General features: G+C 43.7%; 1 protein-coding gene across 13 annotated transcripts in view; it reads left to right on the forward strand.

Moving 5' to 3' along the window:
* The window catches only part of RAI14 (retinoic acid induced 14), a 174,247-nt gene that overhangs the window by 87,646 nt on the left and 62,019 nt on the right, over positions 1-24,582 (forward strand). For 7 of the 13 annotated variants that reach the window (XM_078004647.1, XM_078004650.1, XM_001089532.5 and 4 more), the window contains one exon: positions 12,472-12,602. In XM_078004647.1, coding sequence (XP_077860773.1) covers positions 12,472-12,602 — 131 coding nt within the window. Of the gene's footprint in view, positions 1-12,118; positions 12,331-12,471; positions 12,619-24,582 lie in introns of those variants that run through there. The other 6 variants (XM_015139828.3, XM_078004652.1, XM_078004649.1 and 3 more) reach the window with 4 other exon arrangements.

Here is a 24,582-nt window from a genome sequence, read left to right on the forward strand (position 1 = left end):
ATGGTCTATCAGTTTCCTGTGACCGCTGTAACAAATGACCACAAACTGGGTGGCTTGAAACAACAGAAATATATTCTCTCAACAGAAATGATTCTCGAAAATCAAGGCATTGGCAAGGCCATGCTCCCTCCCAAAGTTCTAGGGAAGAATCCCTTGCTGCTTCTAGCTCCTGGTGGTTGCTGGCAATCTTTGATGTTCCTTGGTTAATGGCAGCATAACTCCAGTCTTTGCCTCCATTATCACATAGCCTTCATCCTGTGTCTCCTCTATGCCTTTGAGTCTCTCTCTCCTTACAAGGACACCAATCATTGGATGTTCGATCCAACTTAAACCAATATGACCTCATCTTAACTTGATGGTGTTTGCAAAGACCCTATTATCCAATAAGGTTACATTCTGTGGTTCTGGGAAAATGTGCATTTTCTGGGGATACTGTTCAACACAGTACAGGTGGTTATGGTGATTTAAATGAAATAAATTATTTATGGCACCTGGAAGGGACTAGCACATACTCTCAAAATTCAGCAAATCACAAGAAGCCACTTTGTCGTAAGACTTGACTCATTTGCTGTACAATCTCATTGCTCCTTTTTCATTTGACATTTGCTGCTCTTGGTTATGCTGGGCCACCCTCATCTCATGTTTTTCACTGTATTTTAGGGACATATAAGTGGCTCCCTAATATTTCACCAGGATCTTTCCTTTCTGCCATCATTCTGGGAACTCTAACATTTACATCAATGACCCGTCCAACACCCTGCCTCTGATCTATAGGATCAGTCCCTGGATCTTATCCTTACCTGTCTCCAGTCCCATAGTCATTGCAGGTACTCTCTGACTGCTCCTTCTCACCCTTTCACCCTGGAATCTCTGCTTTACTCCCTGTCTTTTCAGTCTCCCATGATGGATCAAGCCAACTGCCCCTTTCCCCCATCCTACCGGATGCCCCCGGTAAGGTCACAGTGAAAAATCATGTGACCTTACCAAATGATTTCTCTATGGAGTTACAATTGCTGCTCCCAACTGGACCTTTGGAGCTGTTCAAAAACCCTTTTATTTGTTTTAGGCAGGTTTCCTTACTCACTTCCCCCTGGGAGCTATTGAAGCATTACCACGTGTGGGGCTTCTTTGCCCACCACCGACCCTGCTTACTCTGTCTCCCATTTCCCCAAGAAAGGGTAGAAGCCATAAAACACAAACGGTGACTTCTTCCCTGCCACTGCATCTCTGCTCATCCTCCTCTTCCTCTTTACTATTTCAGAGGCAGAATACGACCCCAATTCACAAAGATCAGCCTTCTGCCTGGGTTGAATCCTCAATTCTGCCACCTCCCAGCCCCTTTCATCACACCTCCCCCACTTATACTACCCCCCCCCTTTTTTTTTCTTTTTTTCTTTTTACGGAGACAGAGTCTCGCTCTGTAGCCTAGGCTGGAGTGCAGTGGTGTGATCTTGGCTCACTGCAACTTCTGCCTCCTGGGTTCAAGCGATTCTCCTGCCTCAGCCTCCCGAGTAGCCGGGATTACACGGCATACCACCACACCCAGCTAATTTTTGTATTTTTAGTAGAGATGGAGTTTCACCATGTTGGCCAGGCTAGTCTTGAACTCCTGACCTCAAGTCATCTGCCTGCCTCAGCCTCCCAATCCTTATACCTTTCATGCTGTCTCTGTCTCCACTGACTCCTTTGCTTGCCCCAGTCTATAAACACATTTAAACCCTCCTAAAGAGTTTAAACATCCTAAAAATGTCCTGATATGGTTTGGCTGTGTCCCCACCCAAATCTCAACTTGAATTGTAAATCCTAGAATTCTCACGTGTTGTTGGAGGGACCCAGGGAGAGGTAATTGAATCATGGGGGCTGGTCTTTCCTGTGCTATTCTCATGATAGTAAATAAGTCTCATGAGATCTAATGGGCTTCTCAGGGGTTTCTGCTTTTGCTTCTTCCTCATTTTTCTCTTCCCACCGCCATGTAAGAAGTGCCTTTTGCCTCCTCCCATGATTCTGAGGCCTCCCCAGCCGTGTGGAACTGTAAATCCAATTAAACCTCTTTTTCTTCCCAGTCTCAGGTATGTCTTTATCAGCAGCGTGAAAACCAGCTAATACAGTTCCCTCCTTTATCTTCCATTGAATTGCTTTGGCTTCTCCTCTGGAGAGAACCAACTGTGTTGTAAATGGAGTGACTGCATATGTTTTTTAACTTCTTTGTGCCTTATTTTCCTTATCTATAAAGGGCTAATAATAGTACCTACCTCATAGGGTTATTGTAAAGGTTAAATTGTAATATAGTACAGCTCCTCGCACTGTACATTTTAATTTTAGTAGTAATGGTATCCCCTTTGGGCATTCATAGGAATGAGTCCACAGCATTACTCTAGCACTGATAAACAATGACATAAGTAGCTATTGGGTATGTTTCTCTTCTCAGAAGTCTGAAGGCTCCTTGAGGAACAATATTCCTATCAATCTTTTTATGCCAAGCACTTCACATAGTACATAAGAAGTACATAGTACACATACTCTCTCACTCTGTAAATAATGAATATAAGTAAATGAGTAGTTGAAACCAATAGAATTGGATGGAATAATTTTTCTCCATGAAGGAAAAAATTGGCTTCACCTATTTTAGACCTGTCTCTGCCCCCATGAGACTGTGCTTTGGCTTCTTGTGACATGGTGGGTCTTTAAAATTATTTAATAATTTAAAATTCTTAACGAGGTTAATTAATAGTAGCTCCCAAGGTAGAAATAAGAAAAACAAAGCCTTTCCATGCACAGCTCTGAACTGAGCCCCTACCATCCAGTGGGCAGTGGGCAAGGGGCTTGGGGCTGAGTGGTGAACAAGACAGATGCTGGCCATTGCCCATGCCCTGGAAGTCTAGTCCAGTAGATGGTCAACAGACCTTTACAGATACTTTAGAAATACTATTTAATTACAACCATGCCAAGGCCTATGGAAGAGAGCATGGGGGACCCCAGCAAGGAGAACTAACTTGGTCCTGGTGGCCACGAAGGGCTGGGGAAAAGGAAAGCAATGAGGAGGAGGAGCTTGCTAAGGTGGGTAGGGCAGAGGGACCAGCCTGTTTCTGGATGGAGGTGTTTATGTATTATGTCCATGCCACAGCACTCAGCATTTATGTGGAAAAGACCTCAGGAAGCGCTGACACACTTCATTTAGGGAGGGTGATGGATTTCAGGGTGAACAGCAGGGACAGTGTAACCTGCATTTGTGAATAATCTTAAGCAAAAATATAAGGAAAGGGAAAAGACATTTTAGATAAACTTACCAGGTATTGGTCTGAAGTAACGAACATTATCTGGAACGCTCTTTTATGAAACTGCTGACTAGGTGTTTGCCATGTTGTATTGGTAATTTTTTGGTTGTAAGGTTTTGCTTGTATCAACTTGTTATTTACGCTCTCTACTAAATACATCTCGTATGTTTTGATCCTTGTGTCTTTTCTTCTCTCCTTTAATTTAAATATTACTCCTTGCAAGGACTGGTTCACAATCCAGTCAGGAAACCCCCTGCTTGCCCAGCTGTAAGTTGTCTTTCCCTTCTAGTGTGTCAATTCACCATTTTGCTCACGTTGCCACTTCTAATATCCTATTTTGCATTGTTGGCATATTTCTGGTATTACTGTATTTTATCTCCACAACTATATAGAAAATTTGGGAGCCTCATGCCTATAATCCAGCACTTTGGAAGGCTGAGGTGGGAGGATCCCTTGAGCTCAGGAGTTCAAGACCAGCCTGGGCAACCTAGGCGGACTCCGTCTCTACAAATTAAAAAAATAAAAATTAAAAAAAAAAAAAGAAAATTTGGGAAAGGCTATACTGCATGTAAAACACACTTATTTGTTGAATATATGAATGAATGATAGGGATTAGATCTCACTTATCTGTGTAACAGCTATAGAATCTTCTCTATTACCCTGCACCTAGTAGATACATATCTATAAGTACTGGTGGATATAGTCAACCGGGGAAAATATTATTTGAGACTGAAGCTTGCCTGTTTCTTGTACTCTTTCTTAAAACGATGAGGTGTGTGCAATTTTTTTTCCTGGACAATATGAATCTGAAACCTTCCCAGTGAAAACAGTTTACTTTGTCTTTCGTCTTAGCCTTGCTGATTATATTGGCAAAACAGTCTGCTTACCGAAAACTGGAGCAAGAAGTGCAGCTTTTCTCAAGATAATCTCAAATAGATTTCTCCAGATGGCTGCCCAAGCAGAGCCACAGAACAAGAGCGTTCTAATTGGTGATGGTTAGGGTTTTTGCATCTTTTCTCAAGAAAGTCAAAGAAACTCTCTTCCTGGCTTCTTCCGTGCCACTGGATTATTTTGATTGAGTTGATATATTTGAAAACTCAAAATCTCTTGACTAGCCAAATGTCTGTGACCACTGAGTTCCACTGGTTTTTCAGGTCCCAATGATTAAACCAAAATAAAAGAAGGTGATGCCATGTCTGGCCAAGGGCAGACACTGCTGGTTGCCAAATCCCCAGCGTTCATCACCCGGTTGACATGATGTTTGCTATTCTAGATGGAGGCAGGCAAGGCTTCAAAAAGGCCAAGCTTCACGAGAAAACCTTAAAGCGAGTCAGTGTCATTTGGAAATGATTTGATGAATAGGACACTTACCGGCCAGCCAATATCATTTGTGATATATTAGCAGGAATGTTTGGAGCCCACATTGAGGGTAAGGGCTCTTTCCCACATGCCGCCCCTCATAGCTGACACATTACACATGTCTCTGGAGCATAACATATGGCTTCCTGAACTTGCAAATATGGCCTAATGTGCTCTGTTGAAATCGTGTCTGTTTACTACAGTCTCTTGGAAAAGTGAGCCATATTCAATAAAATCGTTAATTTCATGTCCGTGAATGTTTCTCTAGAGCCCTTTAAAATATAATTTTGAAGGAGCCTAGTAGAAAATTTGCATTAAGGTGTTATCAGCCTCTAAAAGGGTATTGGACTATCGGTCCTGAATTGTAAATATTAAAATATTCATAGAGCATTAGTCAAGAAGGAACAGTGCAGCTCATCAAATTCCAGAAGAATCACCATTTTAGGTACCTACTATGTGCCAGGCTGTTTATGTATGTTTCGTCTAATTCTCAGGATAATTATAAGTAGGTAGGATTTCCTGCCATTTATAGATAAGGACAGGGAGGCCCAGGGACACTGATGACCACCTAGAAGTGATGGAACTGGAATTTCAACTCAATAGCACCGAACTCTGAAATCTGTCTCTTCTTTTCTACACTAGGAATTTTAAACTTGGGATTAGGGGTGGACTGGGTGGGGGTAGATATTTAAGCCAGAAATCAAATGCAAGTGTTTGTGTGGATGTGCATTATTCTGAGGAAAGTCTGCAACTTTACCAGATTCTCCAGGTGGTCCATGGGCCTCCAAAAAATTAAGAATCAGATTTTGGCACCTCTCTGCCTTTTTTTTTAAGAGATGAGGAAACAGCAAATGAGACTGAACTGTTCGAAGGCGTTTGACCTGGTGTTGACTTGACCAAAACCTGAACCACAGGACTTCTTTCTAAATTCTGTGTGTATGTGTTTTGTATGCCTGAAGGGGGATGGTGAGGGAAGGAGAAGGAAATAAAAGATATAAATTACATTTGGAGAAAGTACACAAAATGATGTAGAGTCTAACAAGTAGTTTTAAAGTGAGCCTCTGAGGAGCTGCTAATCAGACCCTAAAACAGAGCAAGTCCCAGAATGGTCCCAGGTGTCCCTTCCTGATAGGATGCCACACCTTCAGCCCTAATCATGACCCTTACTTTTATAGTGACCTTATCCTGACTTTGCTTTATAATTTTTTTTTTTTTTTTGAGATGGAGTTTTGCTCTTGTTGCCTAGGTTGGAGTGCAATGGCATGATCTCAGCTCACCACAACCTTCGCCTCCCAGGTTCAAGTGATTCTCCTGCCTCAGCATCCCCAGTAGCTGGGATTACAGGCATACGCCACCAGGCCCGGCTAATTTTGTATTTTTAGTAGAGACAGGGTTTCTCCATGTTAGGCTGGTCTCGAACTCCCGACCTCAGGTGATCTGCCTGCGTCAGCCTCCCAAAGTGCTGGGATTAACAAGTGTGAGCCACCGCGCCTGGCCATAATTTTTTTTTTTTTTTTAAATTTGAAATGGAGTCTCGCTCTTGTTGCCCAGGCTGCAGTGCTTACTACAACCTCTGCCTCCTGGGTTCAAGTGATTCTCCTGCCTCAGCCTCCCGAGAAGCTGGGATTATAGGTGTCTGCCACCATGCCTGGCAAATTTTTTTGTATTTTTAGTAGAGACGGGGTTTCACCATGTTGGCCAGGCTGGTCTCGAACTCCTGACCTCAAGTGATCTGCTCACCTCGGCCTCCCAAAGTGTTGGGATTACAGGCATCAGCCACCTCACCCAGCCTATAATTTTATCATCAGTGTATACATCCCTAAACACTACAGTTCCATGTTTCCTGTTTCCATCTTCGTGTGCATGCAGTCATACTATTGTGGGTTTTCTTGTGTGTGTCTTGCTTCTTTCACCAATACTGCTTTTAATACCCATCTGTGTTGTTGTATGTAGTTGTAGTTTGTTCATTTTCATTGCTGTGTGGTATTCTATAGCTTGATTATGTGATAATTTATTTATCCATCATCTGTTATTGGAAATTTGGGTTACTTGTAATTCTTGCCTGTTATGAGCAATGCTTTCATTGACATTCGAATACATGTCTTATACGCAGGTTGGGGAAAGACCAATATTTACTCAGCTTTTGTGGGCAACAAAATACCTAGTTCTACAAGAAAATAGCGAAGAGTTCTTCTTTTCCCAAGTTCTTCTCTTCCTTAATGCCTTGTGGAAGAAGAAAATTCTTTCAAGTAAATTCTCTTGTTAGCCTCAGCATAGGTTCCAGTTGTCCTCAAGCTAGATAAAAATCAAAGGATGCACTCATTGAACCTAAGTGATTCCAGGGCTCCACCCCAGACTCCTGGGGTCAGAATCTGCCAGATGGGGCCTGAGAGTCTGCAGATTTAACAAGCACCCAGTTGATTCTTGTGACTGGGGGACACCGCCTTCACCCCAATTGAATTTATAAGGCTGGGCTCCTTAGTTGGGAAGAGATTTGAAGAAAGCGTTCACATGATTAAAATCTCGGAAAATTGGCCTTTTGTTAAATAGTTAAGGGAGTTGGATTTATTTAGCCTATAAAAAAATCTGAAATACGATTCAATAGTTGTTTGCAAAAGAATGAAACTTTTGTAAATGAAAAAACAAATATTTGCTAAGTCAAGAGAGATTTAGGTCAATCAACCTCCTGCTAAAATCAGCAGCAAATACTGACCATTTACCAGCCACCATGGGGGTAAGAAATGAAGCCTGTTCTCAGGGCCTTCAGGGAGCAAAAGACAGGAGACAAACTGTAAGCTCTCGAACAAAAACCAGGATGCAATATTTCATCAAGTCTAGACTGTGGGCTTCGGTTGAGATGAGCCAGTGGGTGGCCCCCAGGGACGCAATGGAGTAGAGAAACAGAGAGAGGTCACCAGGAAAGGGTGGAGAAAGCCTGCAGTGCTTGAGCTAGGCTTTAGAAATACGCCTTTGCGTAGGCGGATGGGATAACAGAGCATTCTGAAGCAGTGGCTGCCAGTGTTTTCTCTCGTGATCCTCCAGCAAGAAATATGCATATTTCTTACATATATATATATATCTTTTCTTTTCTTTCTTTTTTTTTTTTTGAGACAAGGTCTCGCTTTGTCACCCAGGCTGGAGTGCAGTGGCGCAATCTTGGTTCACTGCAACCTCCACCTCCCGGGTTCAAGCAGTTATCCTGCCTCAGACTCCCAAGCAGCTGGGATGGCAGGCATGAGCCACCGTGCCCCTCCAAGAAATGTATTTTACATCATCAGTCAGCATACACATACATGCAACAAATAAAAGTTTCATAAGACATTTAACTTTATTAAAGATGGTGCATCTGATGTTTTCTATGTTTTGATTTTATTTTTTTAACATGTTAGATTAACCAATAAACTATATAGGTTTCATAGAGTTGAAAACTATAAGAGGACCAGAAGCCCAGTGTGGAGGCAGAGTCAGTCCTGTCATATGGAGGGCATGCTAGTTAGAGGAGAGGATTTTCACTGAAAGTGGTGAGAGGTAATATTGTTAGTTTGATGGTGGTCTCCAAAAGCCTTCCTTGATTCTAGAGCATGAATGAATTACTTTGGGATGTTATGATAACATTTCAAACTTCACCTATTTACTTGACCAGCTCTACTTTGGACAGTAGATTGACCAAAGTGACTTTTTGAGATTTCTTTTGATGCTTGGGGGTGGGGGTAGGGGAGAGGATTTGCTTCTGGATTCCAAAGAATGACTCAAAGTGCTTATTGAACATCTATTTTGTCTCATGTTGTGATTGGCTATGGGAATTTTGGTATAGAAAATGGCACTGGAGCTGGGCATGTTGGCTCACATGCCTGTAATCCCAGCACTTTGGGAGGCCAAGGCAGGAGGATCACTTGAGGTCAGGAGTTCCAGACCAGCCTGGCCAACATGGTGAAAACCCATCCCTACTAAAAATACGACAATTGGGCCAGGTGTTGTGGCTCACGCCTGTAATCCCAGCACTTTGGGAGGCCAAGGTGGGCAGATCACAAGGTCAAGAGATTGAGACCATCCTTGCCAACATGATAAAACCCCATCTCTACTAAAAATACAAAAATTAGCAGGGTGTGGTGGTGGGCGCCTGTAGTCCCAGCTATTCGGGAGGCTGAGGCAGGAGAATCACTCGAATCCAGGAAGCGGAGGTTGCAGTGAGCTGAGATTGCGCCACTGCACTCCAGCCTGGTGACAGAGCGAGAGACTCCATCTCAAAAAAAAAAAAAATAAATAACCGGGCATGGTGGCAGATACCTGTAATCCCAGCTACCCAGGAGAAATAGGAGAGTCGCTTGAACTCGGGAAGTGGAGGTTGCAGTGAGTCGAGATCACACCACTGCACTCCAGCCTGGGCAACAAAGTGAGACTCCGTCTCAAAAGAAAAAAAAGAGAGTATGGCACTGGATAGAATAGTTTTATAGGAGAGGATGAGAGGATGTAGGAAATATCTCCGTGGGCAAGTTTAGGAAGGAAAAGTGAGGACATCTTGAGCACTGTGCTTCTGGAAGGAGCATGGTATGGCCAGTTGTGCACGTCAGAGCTAATTGCAAGTATGATGAGTGGCCTGGCCCAGGACTAGACAACTCTGCTACTGATAAGAATCCAGATTCCTGGATCAGAGGTCTAATTGGGACCCTACTTGGCCTCTATTTTTAGCATGCTTGTAAGAATTTTAAGAGCAAAACTCTTTTTAAAATTTTTCATTTTTTGAGATGGCATTTAACTGTGTTGCCCAGAGTGGTCTCGAACTCCTCAAGCAATCCTTCTGCTTTGGGGCCTCCCCAGTAGCTGGGATTACAGTTATGAGCTACCACGCCCAGCAAGAGTAAAACTCTTACCTTCTCTCCTCTTTTCCCAGCCTAGCTCTGCTTACTGTGAACCCCATCTGCCGCACTTCTTGAATGATGTTGTGGATTATTTATTGAAGATTTGCTTGTGTAACCATGTTCTCTTCATCTGCTCCAAGAGGAAAGTAAATTCTGGCTTGCACTGAGGAGAGGTTCTAAATAGAAGAGAGGCATTTCAGACCTCTAGGAATGTGGCATTGACCTTGTCTTCCAAAGAGCAGGATAGGGAGGATCTCTCCTGCCATGTCGTATAGAAATTGAACTCCCTAAAGATCCACGTGGAACTAATTTTAGGAAACCCCTGCAATCGGATTTTTCTCTACTTAAGAGTAGAGTGCTTTAGCAATGTTGAAAAGGAAAATCCTTTCATGTAGCAGTTCCTTTGCTTGAGTACTTTCAGTCCTGTCCTCTGAGATTTCATATCCTTTTGATCTTCCCAGTCCAGTTTTAATTTGTTCAGTTCAAGTTAGAAAAGGATTTTGAAAAACAATACTTTTCTCTTTTGGGATTCTATAGGTAGGGATCGTTGGTCCTAAATGTTCTTCAGTAAACTTTCCCTCCCTTTTTTCTTTGCTTATAAAATGCCCTCTGGGGGAAATAAGCTGCACTGTGTTTCTTGGGGCTTGATCATTTGCTGCAGTTGTTTGTACAGTTGTTAAGTTACGCTTTCTATTCCACTAAAAAATGATGCTGTGAGGATTGCCATATTTCTTGTGTTTCCCTTCAACAGGAAGCTTGATTGGTAACTAAAGACAACATCTCATGTCTTCTTTGTGAGTAAATTGCTGTAGTAGGAGCGTGGCTGATGTTGGTCCAGACGCATTCTTACTTTGTTAAACATATGAAGAGAGTCATCGTCAAGGAGAGCTGCACTGGTCTACATGGTAGCCCCTGGCTAACGGCATGTGAAGTCTCAAAGTTAAAAGTTCACTTCTTCAGTAGCACTAACCACATTTCCAGTGCTCAGTAGCCACAAGTGGCTCATGCAGTATTGACATTTTGGGCCAGATTATTCTTGGTGGGAGTAGGAGGACTGTCTTGTGCATTTGTGCATTGTAGGATGTTCAGCAGCACACCTGGTCTCCACCTACTCAATGCCAGTAACACTCTATAGACATAACAACCAAAATGTTTCCAGAGATTGCCAAATGACCCACAGGGGCAAAACAAATCCTGGTTAAGAATCACTGGCTTTGTGGCTATAGTATTTGAAAGCTCAGATAGAGAACATTTCCATGATGGTAGACAGTACTGTTCTAGAATCATCCCTAGCAGAATTTGGGGAATTTTATGTAATAAGAATTTTGAGCTTTGGCGGAATCACAGAGGACGTACAGTCCAAAGCCTGGGGAAACTGAGGCACAGAACGATTTATGGGTGACATCAGATCACACAACATGTGTCAATCTGGACTTCTGGACTTCAAGTTCACGCAGCCCAGAGAACAAGCTGCTGATTTTTGTTCAAACCTGCTTCGTTCTTACTGTGCATTTGCACTCAGTGTTGGCTGTGGGGGAGGACGGAGTCCTAAAAACTGGGAATGGTTCAGTCCTGAGATGTTCAGAGATGCAAATTCTGGACACATCTCTTTTATCCCTCCCTGGCTTGTGGCTTTGTTTAAGGCTGTACATATGGGCTAGGGTTGGGAGGGTGACTGAGACATTTGATGGACAAAGACCTGTTGAGTTTCCTCATTTCCATCAGTACAGAAATTGGGAACATACTCCCGGGGCCATGGAAGACTGTCATCCTATAAAATTTCTTCTTTTTTGCTTTTAAATCTTCATTATCTCCTCTGTCTGCTTCCTTGTAGGGGTCCATCGTAAAGCCATTAATACGAAATACCTGGAGGTTCATTTCTTCAGAGGCCGCAAGGAAGCAGAGTCTATAGAAAGCTTTGGGAAGGGAAAAGGAGTCTCTCTCAGGATGTGGTGTCCACAGCTGAAGGGCTCAGAAAGTGGGCTTAGCTCAGGGGCCTGGTGCAGGAGATGACTGGAAATCAGCCCGGGCTCGCAAAGTGCCCAGGGGCTTTGATGTGCCCAGCATCTTTCCTTCCTCCCCCTCTCTCCCTCATTAATCCCATGTGCTTCGACACCTCCCAATGACTCTTCAGTCACTGGTTCTATAATTCTCTCCCTCCTCTGCTCCCAAACCTCCAATGGCTCACTGCTGCCTTTTATTAAAGTCTTTCTTAGTCTTATATTGAGGGCCCATTTGCTCTTGTATAGAAATCATCTCTTTCCCTCCTAAGTGTAGAAACCAGTTTTGCATATGTGAGTGCCTTACTGTTACTGTGGTTTGCAGAATTATTCAGTTGGGGTTTGGCATTGACAGTGATTGAGGCTTTGCTCAAAGCTCTTTGATGTTTAATAGCTTGCTCAGGAAGAAGTTTTGTTTCTGGTGAGACTTTGTTGAGTCGGTAGCCTGGACAACTACTTAAAATCAGTATCCAGCTGAAAATTCAGGGCCTAGTAAACAGACCAGAAAGAAGGCAATAAAAGCTGATGAAAAATCGTGTGTCTGTAAACCTCGGGTAACCTTGAGCTGCTGGTTTGGTTCTGTAACACGGTGAACAGAGTGAGCTGTGGATGAGGTCAAAGGCCAATGTGCTGAGGAGCAGCTGTCTAGTTCAGCTAGAAATTAGCTAATGTGTAAACCGGCCTTGAGGTCTTTTTAAGTTGCTTCATATTCCTAGTGTTAGTTAAAAGAAGTAACTTTTATCTCAGACTTTGGTGACTAGCTGTGATTTCATTTCACTATTTATGTTTTCTTTTGGGAAAGCGGCCTTCTTGGGTGTCTCCATGGTGAAGGGGAAGGTATTTTAAAACATGCTCCTTTGGGAGCAGGTTTTGATTTGAGTGATGGGAGGGTGGGGGCTGCGAGGACCGCAGCCCTGCTGGTCAGTGCAGCTGTGGTCAATGTTGTTCACAACCTCTGTTTCTTCTCTTTCTCTATAGACCAATGAGTGGAACAAGAATGATGACAGGCTGCTGCAGGCCGTGGAGAATGGAGATGCGGAGAAGGTGGCCTCATTGCTCGGCAAGAAGGGGGCCAGCGCCACCAAACACGACAGCGAGGGCAAGACCGCGTAAGCTGAAACACTGGTTTGCAGATATGCCAGTTATGGGTTTTTGGGGATGTTCTCTGGAATCCTTAGTATCCGCAGGGGAATTTCACATGTGCTCCCGCTCCACTCCCATATTGAAATATGTGAGAAGATATTTTAATCTAGTTCCTTTCTCTCCAAATTCCAAGTCACACATGGAGCTTTACCTCGAATGGGTATACATGTTTCCAGGTATTAGCAAAGGTTTTACCTCCCAAGATTGCAACCAGTTGTAGGTGAGACATGAATTCTGTCTTCGATAAGAAATAGCATAAAAGAGAAAAAAGTATTTTCCTATGACCCTCAAACCTTACTGTTTATTTATCTTAAACTACTTGTTTATTTATTTGATCTTCCTTAGCATAGATCAGTAAGTACGTGAGTAGTATGATTTTGCTTTGTGGTTTGCTGTGTGTAGTACTCTTGCTTGCCGTAATTAAAGCTACACACTTGATTAGTATTTGTGTGTGTTTGTGCATGTGCATGTATTTGTTTATATCCACTCTGACGTTGGCAGTGTTGTGGAGAGAGCACTGACTTTGGAGCCAGATAGACGTCTCACAAGAACTCTATCACTTATGACTTGTGTAATCCTTGAACCTCAGTTTCCTTACTCTAAAATGGAGACGGTATTAGTTAACTGTTAGAGTAGTTATGAGTATAAAATGAAATAATAATGTAGGTTGGATGCCCTCAGAAGCAGGCTCTGAGACAAGGATTTAAGTGCAAGTAGTTTCATATCTTTTTTTTAACATGTCAAATGACGGTTATTGTGTAATTACTGTGAAACACACAAAGCAGTAGTATATATTATTTAGGGATGTATACATACATACAATGCAAGTAATTTCTGTAGCCATTGATCCCAGGAAGCATGAGAAAGGAAGAAACCTGTATTTTTAAGGTGTGTTATTGACAGGTTCCAACTTTGTCACTCTTTCTTGAAGAGGATTCTGGGAATCTGTTTAGACCTAGAGCAGGGTTTGGCTATGTTGCCCAAGCTAGACTTGAACTCCTGGGCCCAAGCAATCCTCCTGTCGCAGTCTCCCAAGTAACTGGGACTACAGGCATGTGCCACCATGCCTGGCTACTGTCTGATTTTATAAATAAAGTTTTACTGGAACACAGCCACACCCATTCATTTAGGCATTGTCCATGACTGCTCCCACACTACAAAGGCAGAGTTGAGTAGTTACAGCAGAGACTACATGGCTCACAAAGCCCAGAGTATTTATCTAGCCTTTTACAAAAAAGGTTTCCTTATCCCAGGTTTATAGTATGCTTCAGAGTTTTTCCACCCAAGGTGTGAGGAACCTAGGGTACCTATCCCTTATCTCCTCTCCCTCAAAGGTTGAGCGCTGACCGGGTACAGTGGCTCCCGCCTGTAATCCCAGCACTTTGGGAGGCTGAGGCGGGTGGAATCACTTGAGGTCAGGAGTTTGAGACCAGCCTAGCCAAAATAGTGAAGCCCTGTCTCTACTAAAAATAGAAAAATTAGCCAGGTGTGGTGCAGGCATCTATAATCCCAGCTACTTGGGAGGCTGAGGCAGGATAATCACTTGAACCTAGGAGGCGTAGGTTGCAGTGAGCTGAGATTGCGCTACTGCACTCCAGCCTGGGCAACAGAGCAAGATTCTGTATCAAAAGGAAAAAAAGAAAAGAAAAAATTGAGTGCTACTCTAAGGGACACCATGGTCATGGCCAGAAAAAGTCTAAGGGGTCCCCAACCCCCAGGCCACAGACGGGACCAGTACTGCTCACAGCGGGAGATGAGCAGTGGTTGTGCAAGCATAACCTTCCTCTGTGTTTACAGCCACTCCCCACTGCTCGCATTACTATCTGAGCTCCGCCTCCTGTCAGATCAGCGGCAGCATTAGATTCTCACTGGAGCACAAACCCTGTTGTGAACTGCACATGCCAGGGATCTAGGTTGCGAGCTCCTTATGAGAATCTAATGTTTGATGATCTGTCAGTGTCTCCTATTACCCCCAGATGGAACCGTCTAGTTCCAGAAAAAAAAGCTCAGGGCTCCCACAGATTCTACATTACAGCAAGTTGTATAATTATTTCATTATATATTAAAATGTAATAATAGAAATAAAATACACAATAAATGTAATACACTTGAATCATCCCAAAACCATCCCCCATACTTGGTCTGTGGAAAAACTGTCTTTCACAAAACTGGTCCCTGGTGCCGAAAAGATTGGGGACCAGTGGTCTAAGGGGATTTGGGAAGGGCACCTTCAGCTGTAGGTGCTCTGTATAAAGAGTGGCACAGCACCCAGCCCACAGTGGGCCCTTGATAAAACCAGTCACCTACCCTGCTCATCCTAGATTAGTGGTTCACAATCTTGGCCGCTTCTGCATTTCTGTATTCGAATCACCTGGAGTGCTTTTTTTTTTTTGAGATGGAGTCTCTGTCGCCAGGCTGGGGTGCAGTGGCGTGATCTCGGCTCACTACAAACTCTGCCAGGCTGGAGTACAGTGGTGCAATCTTGGCTCACTGCAACCTCCGCCTCGTGGGTTCAGGCGATTCTCGTGCCTCTGCCTCCTGAGTAGCTGGGACTACAGGCACCTACCACCACACTGGGCTAATTTTTGTATTTTTAGTACAGATGGGGTTTCACCATGTTGGCCAGGATGGTGTCAGTCTCCTGATCTCGTGATCCGCCTGCCTCGGCCTCTCAAAGTGCTGGGATTATATACAGGCATGGAGTGCTTTTTAAAAATATTGATGACATATTGATCAGAATCACCCCAGATGCTCTGAATCACTTGGTCTGGGGAGAGGCCCAGGAATCTTTATTTTTTGTTCTGAGGTGTTTGGTGGTAAATGTTGGGGCTTTTGGTGTCCATTTTGAATCACTACTCGCCCTTCTTTGTCCCTGCTCTCCCTAGTCCAGGTTTGCACATGTTTGTGCAAGACAACCTCTTCAAGTCATCCCAGAGAAAGGGGAGAGAAATGTTTATGATAATTTTGCCCAAGATAGTACTTACTAAAGAGAAGACAGAAAATTTAGATGAGCAGCTTAGCTACAATTGTGATAACCTTAACAAATTTGAAGCTTTTGATCATAAGATATTTATTACATGTAGCATAGATGGTCAGGCTTATTTTATGTTCTCTCTCTCTTTTTATTGTGGTAAAATGCATATAACGTAAAATTTACCATTTTAACCATTTTAAAGCATACAGTGTAGTGGCATTAAGTATATTCACAATGTTGCACAACCATTGTCACTTTCTAAGTTCTAGAACTTTCTAATCAACCCAAAGAAAACCCCATACCCATTAAGAAGGAACTCCACAACCTCCCCTCCCCTTCTTCTGGCAACCACGAATCTGGATTCTGTCTCTGGATTTGCCCACTCTGGATATTTTTTATAAATGTAATCATATAATATGTGGCCTCTTGTCTCAGTTCCTTTCATTTAACATAATGTTTTCAAGGCTCACTCCAGTTGTAGCTTCTGTCAGTACTTCATTCTATTCTCTCTTCATGGTAGACATATACATAGCAGTTAGATAAGAGTCACCACCTCCATTTTGCAGATAATAAAACTAAGGCCCACATAACACAGCTCTTCCTGAATTTACCTTTTTGTATGCATGTGTGTGAGACAGAGTCTCACTCTGTCACCCAGGCTGGAGTGCAGTGGTGCAGTCACAGCTCACTGCAGCCTCAACCTCACAGGGTCAAGCGATCCTCCTGCCTCAGCCTCTCAATTAGCTAAGACTACATGCATGCACCACTGCACCCAGCTAATTTTGGTTTTGTTTTGTTTTGTTTTTGTAATGATGGGATCTTGCTGTCTTGTCCTAGTGATCCTCCCATGTCAGCTTCCCAAAGTGTTGGGATTACAGGCATGAGCCACCATTCCTAGCCTTCTATTTTCTAGAGGGCTTTTGTGGTAATTTTGCCCTGGAATCTACAGTTGCCTGTCTGTCTAGAGGCTTGATTTTGGCCCTCAAGGGCTTTCCTCTGGCTCTGCCCCACTTACCTACATCCTCTCTCCCTGCTGTTTCTTCTGGAGGTGGAGCTGTCTGCTCCCACCCTCCCCATAGGTCAGAACGTCCACCTGTGCACCCAGGTTTGATATCCAGTTCAAAATGCCATTCTCCCTGGTTCTCTTCATTCTTTTTGACTTTTCTTCTCTTTGAAATACTAGAAATCTTGATTTAGAACCTGGTATATTCAATTATTTTATTCCATTTATTTACAGATGGGGTCTTGCCATATTGCCCAGGCTTGATTTGAATGCTTGGCCTCAAGTGATCCTCCTGCCCCAGCCTCCTGAGTAGCTGGGACAATAAGGCATGCACTACCACACCTGCCTTTATTCTATTATATCGATGAACAGGAACAACAACAGAAATGTCTCCATTCTAAGAAAACCTTTGTTTTCTGAAAGACTTGATTCCCATACAGTACAGTAAAGCTCCCTAAGGACAGGGATGGTATAATCTTGTTGTATTGGTCTTTCCCATTGTTCTAGGCCCAAAGGAGGCCTTCCGTTGGGATTTGTGTAAGTAACGTTTCAGTGTGATTCTTGTGGAGAAAACATTCTTTTTTTTGCTGATAATATCTTATGGGTAAATTGCTTAGGGGTGAATTAACTTGGATTCAGAGGGGAAAGAATTCTTCTGGCGAACATCACAACCTGACTTGGCTCTTCAGCTTCCATGGCAATTTAAATAGAGAAGTACTCAACCTTTACCACCTAGAGAGCCAGGCAGTCTAGAAAGTCCCAATAATGTGGCAACAAAGGCAGCCATCTCCACAGACGTTCTCCAGAATCCTCCATAACCCAAGGTCAATAACCAGATGGGTGGTTGGGTAATGCCTTAGACTTTTGAGTTTCTTTCTGGAGTATTTCCTTTCAGGGAAAGATGAGAATGCATGCCAGGAAATTTTCTTCCTCTAAGACTGATCAAAGAGGGGTTAAAAAAAAAAAAGTAAAAGCAATTGAACGACTGGAATTCATTTAGGAAAAGAATAAAGGAAGGGTGGTGTCTTGGGTAGGAAACGAACAAAATAGAGCAGAGCCAAGAGTTATAGCTGCAGGCTGTGTTTATGGAGTCAGGCCTGGCGTGCCTCTGCCCAGCTGTTCTCTTTCCATGGTGGATGTGAGGAAGTGGGAGGAGGTCAATGTCCTCAAACCTCTTACCGTAGAAGAGTCTTAATTGTTTCAAGATGGGTTCCCCTACATTTAGATGTGCATTTAATTAAGGTTATGTGTGTTTGTCTTAGGAACAACCAGACTAAATAAAATCACGCCGACACTGTAGTATTTGAACAAATACCACCTGGGCATGTGTGTGTAGATATAAGGAGTGTGTGCATGTGTGTGTGTATGTGTCTGTAGCATTTTATGTAGCCCAATTTTCAGAAACCTGATCTTTTTGGCTATGAAAGCAAGAATTTGGGAGAGTATTTTTAGATGACTCCGTGGAGCTTGACTATAAAGTGGGGGAGGCAGGCCTTGAACTTTAGAAATCACTATAATAAGGGCTTCTCTGGCTGGTGGTTTGTTGCACGTTCTCCCTTCCTGTTTTCTCAGAATAGGGATGTATTAGATATTTTACACCAGCAGTTCAATCTTGGAAATCAAGTTATACCACCTGATAAACTTTTTCCAGTTCTTCTCACATACAGCTTCCAAATTAGTTCACCTAAAACCACTACATATTTGTGCAATTGCCGCCTCCTACCTTCCCTGTGAAATCACCCTATGTCTTTTATAAGACCTGTTGATATTTGTCACAGTGATAAACTGAAGAATGTAATTGCTATATCCACTCTGCTTTGAGTCATATAGATTTTTGAAGTTGAGATAACCTCTTTTTATACTTGGCAAATATGCTTAAATGTTTGGTTTCATTAATCTAGTTGGGAGGTACTCCCTGGCTCCAAAATGTTCTAGACTTTATCTTAAGTAAATACAAAAGGAGAAAATATGCTCCTGGCCTCAAGATGCATAACACCTAGTCAGAAAGACAAGGCCAATGAAAATACTGGAGAATAATCAGATGCTAACCTGTAAAATACTGCATGTAAGGGGTTCAGGACAGAAGAGCTCATGAGACACTAGAGATGCTAAGAAATGCCTTCTGCCTGAAGTGTGATATGAGGTCGGCCTTGTAGAATGGAATCAGTAGGATATGGGTGGATACAGGCAAATAGGGTTCAGGTAACAACATGAACAGAGGCCACCCTAAATAGATTGTTTTGGTTTGGTTTTTTGAGACGGAGTCTTGCTCAGGCTAGAGTGCAGTGGAGTGGCCTTGGCTCACTGCAACCTCCTGCTTCCTGGGTTCAAACTGTTCTCCTGCCTCAGCCTCCCACATAGCTGGGACTACAGGCGCCCATCACCACGCCTAATTTTTATATTTTTAGTGGAGATGGGGTTTCACCATGTTGCCCCGGCTGGTCTCAAACTCCTGACCTCAAGTAATCTGCCCGCCTTGGCTTCCCAAAGTGCTGGGATTACAGGCGTGAGCCACTGCTCCCGGCAACCACCCTAAATTGAAATGGGGACAATGACACCATGGCCATGCTTTCTTTCCCTTCTTTAAGAGCTCATCAGAGCAACTTGAGTTTGGGGTCCCACTCACTAGATCATTGGTTCTCAACTCGGCTCCCATTAGAATCACCTGGGCAGCTTTGACAAATGCTGAGTTCCACCTGCAGAGATTCTGGTTTCACTGGTATGGCGGTACTCCTGGGGATGGGGTTTCAGAAAGCACTTTAGGTGATTTGAATGGTTTGTCCAAATAGAACCACTGAGCAGGACACTCTCCAGTGAGATCCTGCGTTTCCTAGCCCAGAGCTTTCCAACAGGTGCTACAAAGTGATACATTATAAGTAGGCTGAGGAAGTCCCAGGAGGCACAGGTGCATTTTTTTTTTCTCTCTCTCTCTGTGTCTCTCTCTCACACACACAAACATATCCCTGTTTATATGCAATGTATGTATGTAAGACTTGTGCACAAAATAGAATTGCAATGAAAGGTAAATTTTGGCTTAAAGTAAATTATATTAAAGTAAAAATTCTTGAATTTTTTGGGTTTTTTTTTTTTTAAAGGAAGCAGTGTTGTATGTTAAAGCTGAACATAATTTCTTGCAAAATTGCACTTTAGAAAGAAGATTTATAACCAAGATTGTGGTGCAAAATTGATGAGAAATTGGAAATTAGGAACTACATTGATTAAAATATTGGTGATATGCCACATGTTCTCACTCATAGGTGGGAATTGAACAGTGAGAACACTTGGACACAGGATGGGGAACATCACACACTGGGGCCTGTCTTGGGGTGGGGGGAGGGGGGAGGGATAGCATTCGGAGATATACCTAATGTAAATGATGAGTTAATGGGTGCAGCACACCAACATGGCACATGTATACATATGTAACAAACCTGTACATTGTGCACATGTACCCTAGAACTTAAAGTATAATTTAAAAAAAAATTTACATACAGTTTTAAAAAAAAATATTGGTGATATGGTTTGGCTTTGTGTCCCCACCCAAATCTCATCTTGAATTGTACTCCCATAATTCCGATGCGTTGTGGGAGGGACCTGGTGGGGAGATAAGTAGAATCATGGGGGTGGTCTCCCCCATACTGTTCTTGAGGTAGTGAATAAGTCTCATGAGATCTGATGATTTTAGTAGGAGTTTCTGCTTTTGCTTCTTCCTCATTTTTCTCTTGCCGTCGCTATGTAAGAAGTGGCTTTCACCTCCTGCCGTGATTCTGAGGCCTTCCCAACCATGTGGAATTATAAGTCCAATTAAACTTCTTTTTCTTCCCAGTCTCGGGTATGTCTTTGTCAGCAGCGTGAAAATGGACTAATGTAGTAAATTGGTACCAGTAGAGTGGGGCATTGCTGAAAAGATACCTCAAAATGTGGAAGCAACTTTGGAACTGGGTAACAGGCAGAGGTTGGAACAGTTTGGAGGGCTCAGAAGAAGGCAGAAAAATGTGGGAAGGTTTGGAACTTCCTAGAGACTTGGAGGGCTCAGAAGATAGGAAGATGTGGGAGAGTTTGGAACTTCCTGGAGACTTGTTGAATGGCTTTGCCCAGAATGCTGATAGCGATATGGACAATAGGGTCCAGGCTGAGGTGCTCTCAGATGGAGATGAGAAACTTGTTGGGAACTGGAGTAAAGGTGACTCTTGTTATGTTTTAGCAAAGAGACTGGTGGCATTTTGCCCCTGCCCTAGTGATTTGTGGAAATTTGAACTTGAGAAAGATGATTTAGAGTATTTGGCAAAATAAATTTCTAAGGAGCAAAGCATTCAAGAGGTAACTTGGGTACTGTTAAAGGCATTCAGTTTTGTAAGGGAAGCAAAGCATAAAAGTTTGGAAAATTTGCAGCCTGACTATGAGATAGAAAAGAAAAATTCATTTTCTGTGGAGAAACTCAAGCCAGCTGTAGAAATTTGCATAAGTAGCAAGGCCTAATGTTAATCCCCAAGACCATGGGGAAAATGTCTCCAGGCCATGCCAGAGACCTTCATGGCAGCCTCTTCTACCACAGGCCAGGAGGCCCAGGAGGAAAAAGTGGTTTCATGGGCCAGGCCCAGGGTCCCTGTGCTGTGTGCACCCTAAGGACTTGGTGTCCTGTGTCCTAGCCGCTCCAGCTGTGGCTGAAAGGGGCCAACATAGAACTTGGGGCTGTGGCTTCAGAGGGTGCTCCAAGCCTTGACAGCTTCCACATGATGTTGAGCTTACAAGTACAAAGAAGTCAAGAATTGGGTTTGGGAAACTACACCTGGATTTCAGAAGATGTATGGAAACACCTGGATGCCCAGGCAAAAGTTTGCTGCAGGGTTGGGGCCCTCATGGAGAACCTCTGCTAGGGTAGTCCAGAAGGGAAATGTAGGGGTGGGATCCCCTCACAGAGTCCTTACTGAGTTACCAGCTAGTGGAGCGTGAGAAGAGGGCCACCATCCTCCAGACCCCAGAATGGTAGATTCACTGACAGCTTGCCCCATTCACCTGAAAAAACTGCAGATACTCAACACCAGCCCATGAGAGCAGCTGGGAGGGAGGCTGTACACTGCAAAACCACAGGGGTGGAGCTGCCCAAGACCATGGGAGCCCACGTCTTGCATCAGTGTGACCTGGATGTGAGACCTAGAGTCAAAGGAGATCATTTTGAAGCTTTAAAATTTGATTGCCCTGCTGGATTTCAGACTTGCATGGGCCCTGTAACCACTTTGTTTTGGCCAATTTCTCCATTTGGAATGGGTGTATTTGCCCAATACCTGCACCCCCATTGTATCTAGGAAGTAATGAGCTTGCTTTTGATTTTACAGACTCATAGGTGGAAGGCACTTGCCTTGTCTCAGATGAGGCTTTGGACTAGACTTTTGGGTTAATGCTGAAATGAGTTAAGACTTTGGGGGAACTGTTGGGAAGGTATGATTTGTTCTGAAATGTGAGGATTGAAATCTCCCCACATGAGATTTGGAGGGACCAGGGGCAGAATGATATGGTTTGGCTCTGTGTCCTTACCCAAATCTCATCTAAAATTGTACTCCCATAATTCCTACATGTTGTAGGAGTACCCGGTGGGAGATAATTTGAATCATGGCTGCGGCTTCCCCCATACTGTTCTTGCAGTAGTGAATAAGTCTCATGAGATCTGATGGGTTTAGTAGGGGTTTCTGCTTTTGCATCTTCCTCATTTTTCTCTTGCCACCACCATGTAAGAAGTGCCTTTCACCTTCTGCCATGATTCTGAGGCCTCCCCAGCCACGTGAAATTCTAAGTCCAATTAAACCTCTTTTTCTTCCCAGTCTTGGGTATGTCTATCAGCAGCGTAAAAACAGACTAATACAATTGGTAAGATCACAGTATTTTTCATTTAAGAGCTATTTTCAAAGTTGGATTAAGTATATTGAGAATGAAGGATTTTAGATGCTTAAATGGGTGATTGTTGCCCAGGGTCAAAGCTTTTTGGCTTTGCTTTTCCTCTCTCTGTTCCCTCCACTGGTTGGACCTGCCCCAAATGCAGAGGTCAGGAGAGCCTGGGAAATGTAGTTGGCTGTGATAGAGAACAGAGCAAGGTAGGGTGGGGATGGATCTCAGAACTCACAGCAGCGAGGGACCTGCACTCAGCCACTATCACTCTGGGGCCGCTGGAGCGGGAGATTCTCGTGCTGAGCAGCAAGCAGCCTGCTCCGAGGCTGAGGCACGTAAGATCATTAGCGTGTGCCAGTTCTTTAGAAACACTTCTGCTTTCCCTGCTCAGTTCCTGCCTTCCAAGATGCCATTGCCGCCACCGCCACCAGCACCACCCCCACCACCGCCACTAGCACCATCCCCACCACCACCATCCCCCGCCCCATTCCACCGAGTCTGGCGTATCATTCAAGGCCCAATTTGCCATCTCTTTCCTGAAACCATTTCTAAAATTTCCTGAGTGAGCGCTCTCTTGCCACTGCCTCTCTGAAATCACCTAGGATTTAATGAGTTTTGGTTTCTAGGTACTTATCTGATTCCTGTTATCAAATTATCAGGGCGAAATAGGAAAGGAATTGTTTCTTATTAATTATGTTAATACTGAATGTCCCAACACCTGGCTAGGTTCTCATGGAGAACCTCTGCTAGGGCAGTGCAGAAGGGAAATGTAGGGCTGGGACCCCCTCACAGAGTCCCTACTGGGGCACCACCTAGTGGAGCTGTGAGAAGAGGGCCACCATCCTCCAGACCCCAGAATGGTAGATTCACCGACAGTTTGCACCATTCACCTGGAAAAGCTGCAGACACTCAACACCAACCCATGAGAGCAACTGGGAGGGAGGCTGTACCCTGCAAAGCCACAGGGGCGGAGCTGACCAAGACCATGGGAGCCCACCTCTTACATCAGTGTGACCTGGATGTGAGGGACTCTGTGAGGGGGTCCCAGCCCTACATTTCCCTTCTGCACTGCCCTAGCAGAGGTTCTCCATGAGCACCTAGCCCAGTGTTGGGGCATTCAGTAATAACATAATTAATAAGAAACAATTCCTTTCTTATTAGGAAAGATTGGGCCGTCGCCCTGATAATTTGATAACAGAAATCAGATAAGTACCTAGGTAAAAAAAAAACCCTATGTCATTCAGCCAGCAGTTTATTCATTCACCTTAGAGAGCGCATCAGTTTCCATCAGGTGTTTCCCATCTGATGCTCTCAATCACCCGGAAGTAAATTTATGAAGAAGGAAGTGGGGATCAGAAAAGTTCTGGAATTAGTACAGATCTCCTGTTTTACATACTGGAGTCTGGGGGTGTGTCGGTGAATACATAGAAATCATTTGCCCTAATGGAGATTTCATAATGCCCAAGTATCATTTCCAGACCATCCTTATGAAGCCAAACAATCCTGAAGAAAAAGAGCAAATGCGCTGGTGAAATGGCATGGGCCCCGGGCGCGGTGATTCACGCCTGTAATCCCAGCACTTTGGGAGACCGAGATGGGCAGATCGCTTGAGGTCAGACGTTCAAGACCAGCCTGGCCAACATGGCGAAATCCCATCTGTACTAAAAATACAAAAATTAGCTGGGTGTGTAGATGCTCGCTTGTAATTCCAGCTACTCGAGAGGCTGCGGCACACGAATCGCTTGAACCTGGGAGGTGGAGGTTGCAGTGAGCCGAGATGCTGCCACTGCACTCCAGCCTGGATGACAGAGCAAGACCCAGTCTAAAAAAAAAAGAAAAAAAAGGATGAGGGGTGGTTCTTAGCTCTTGGATATGTGATCTTTCATCTCAGCGTCTTCTCCCTCCTGTCCTCACAAGTAGTACTGCTGATTCTATTAATTATCATCACATCATGGGCACTTAAAGGACAGTAATCCTGTTTTGTTTTGTTTTGTTTTTATAGAGCATTCATTTTTTACATGCCAGTCATTTATTATACCTTCTGAGCAGGGAAAGGCAACAAATGTTTCCATCTCAAACTTTCTGC

This window comes from Macaca mulatta, chromosome 6, assembly GCF_049350105.2.
Source record: "Macaca mulatta isolate MMU2019108-1 chromosome 6, T2T-MMU8v2.0, whole genome shotgun sequence".
NCBI classification, from domain to species: domain Eukaryota; kingdom Metazoa; phylum Chordata; class Mammalia; order Primates; family Cercopithecidae; genus Macaca; species Macaca mulatta.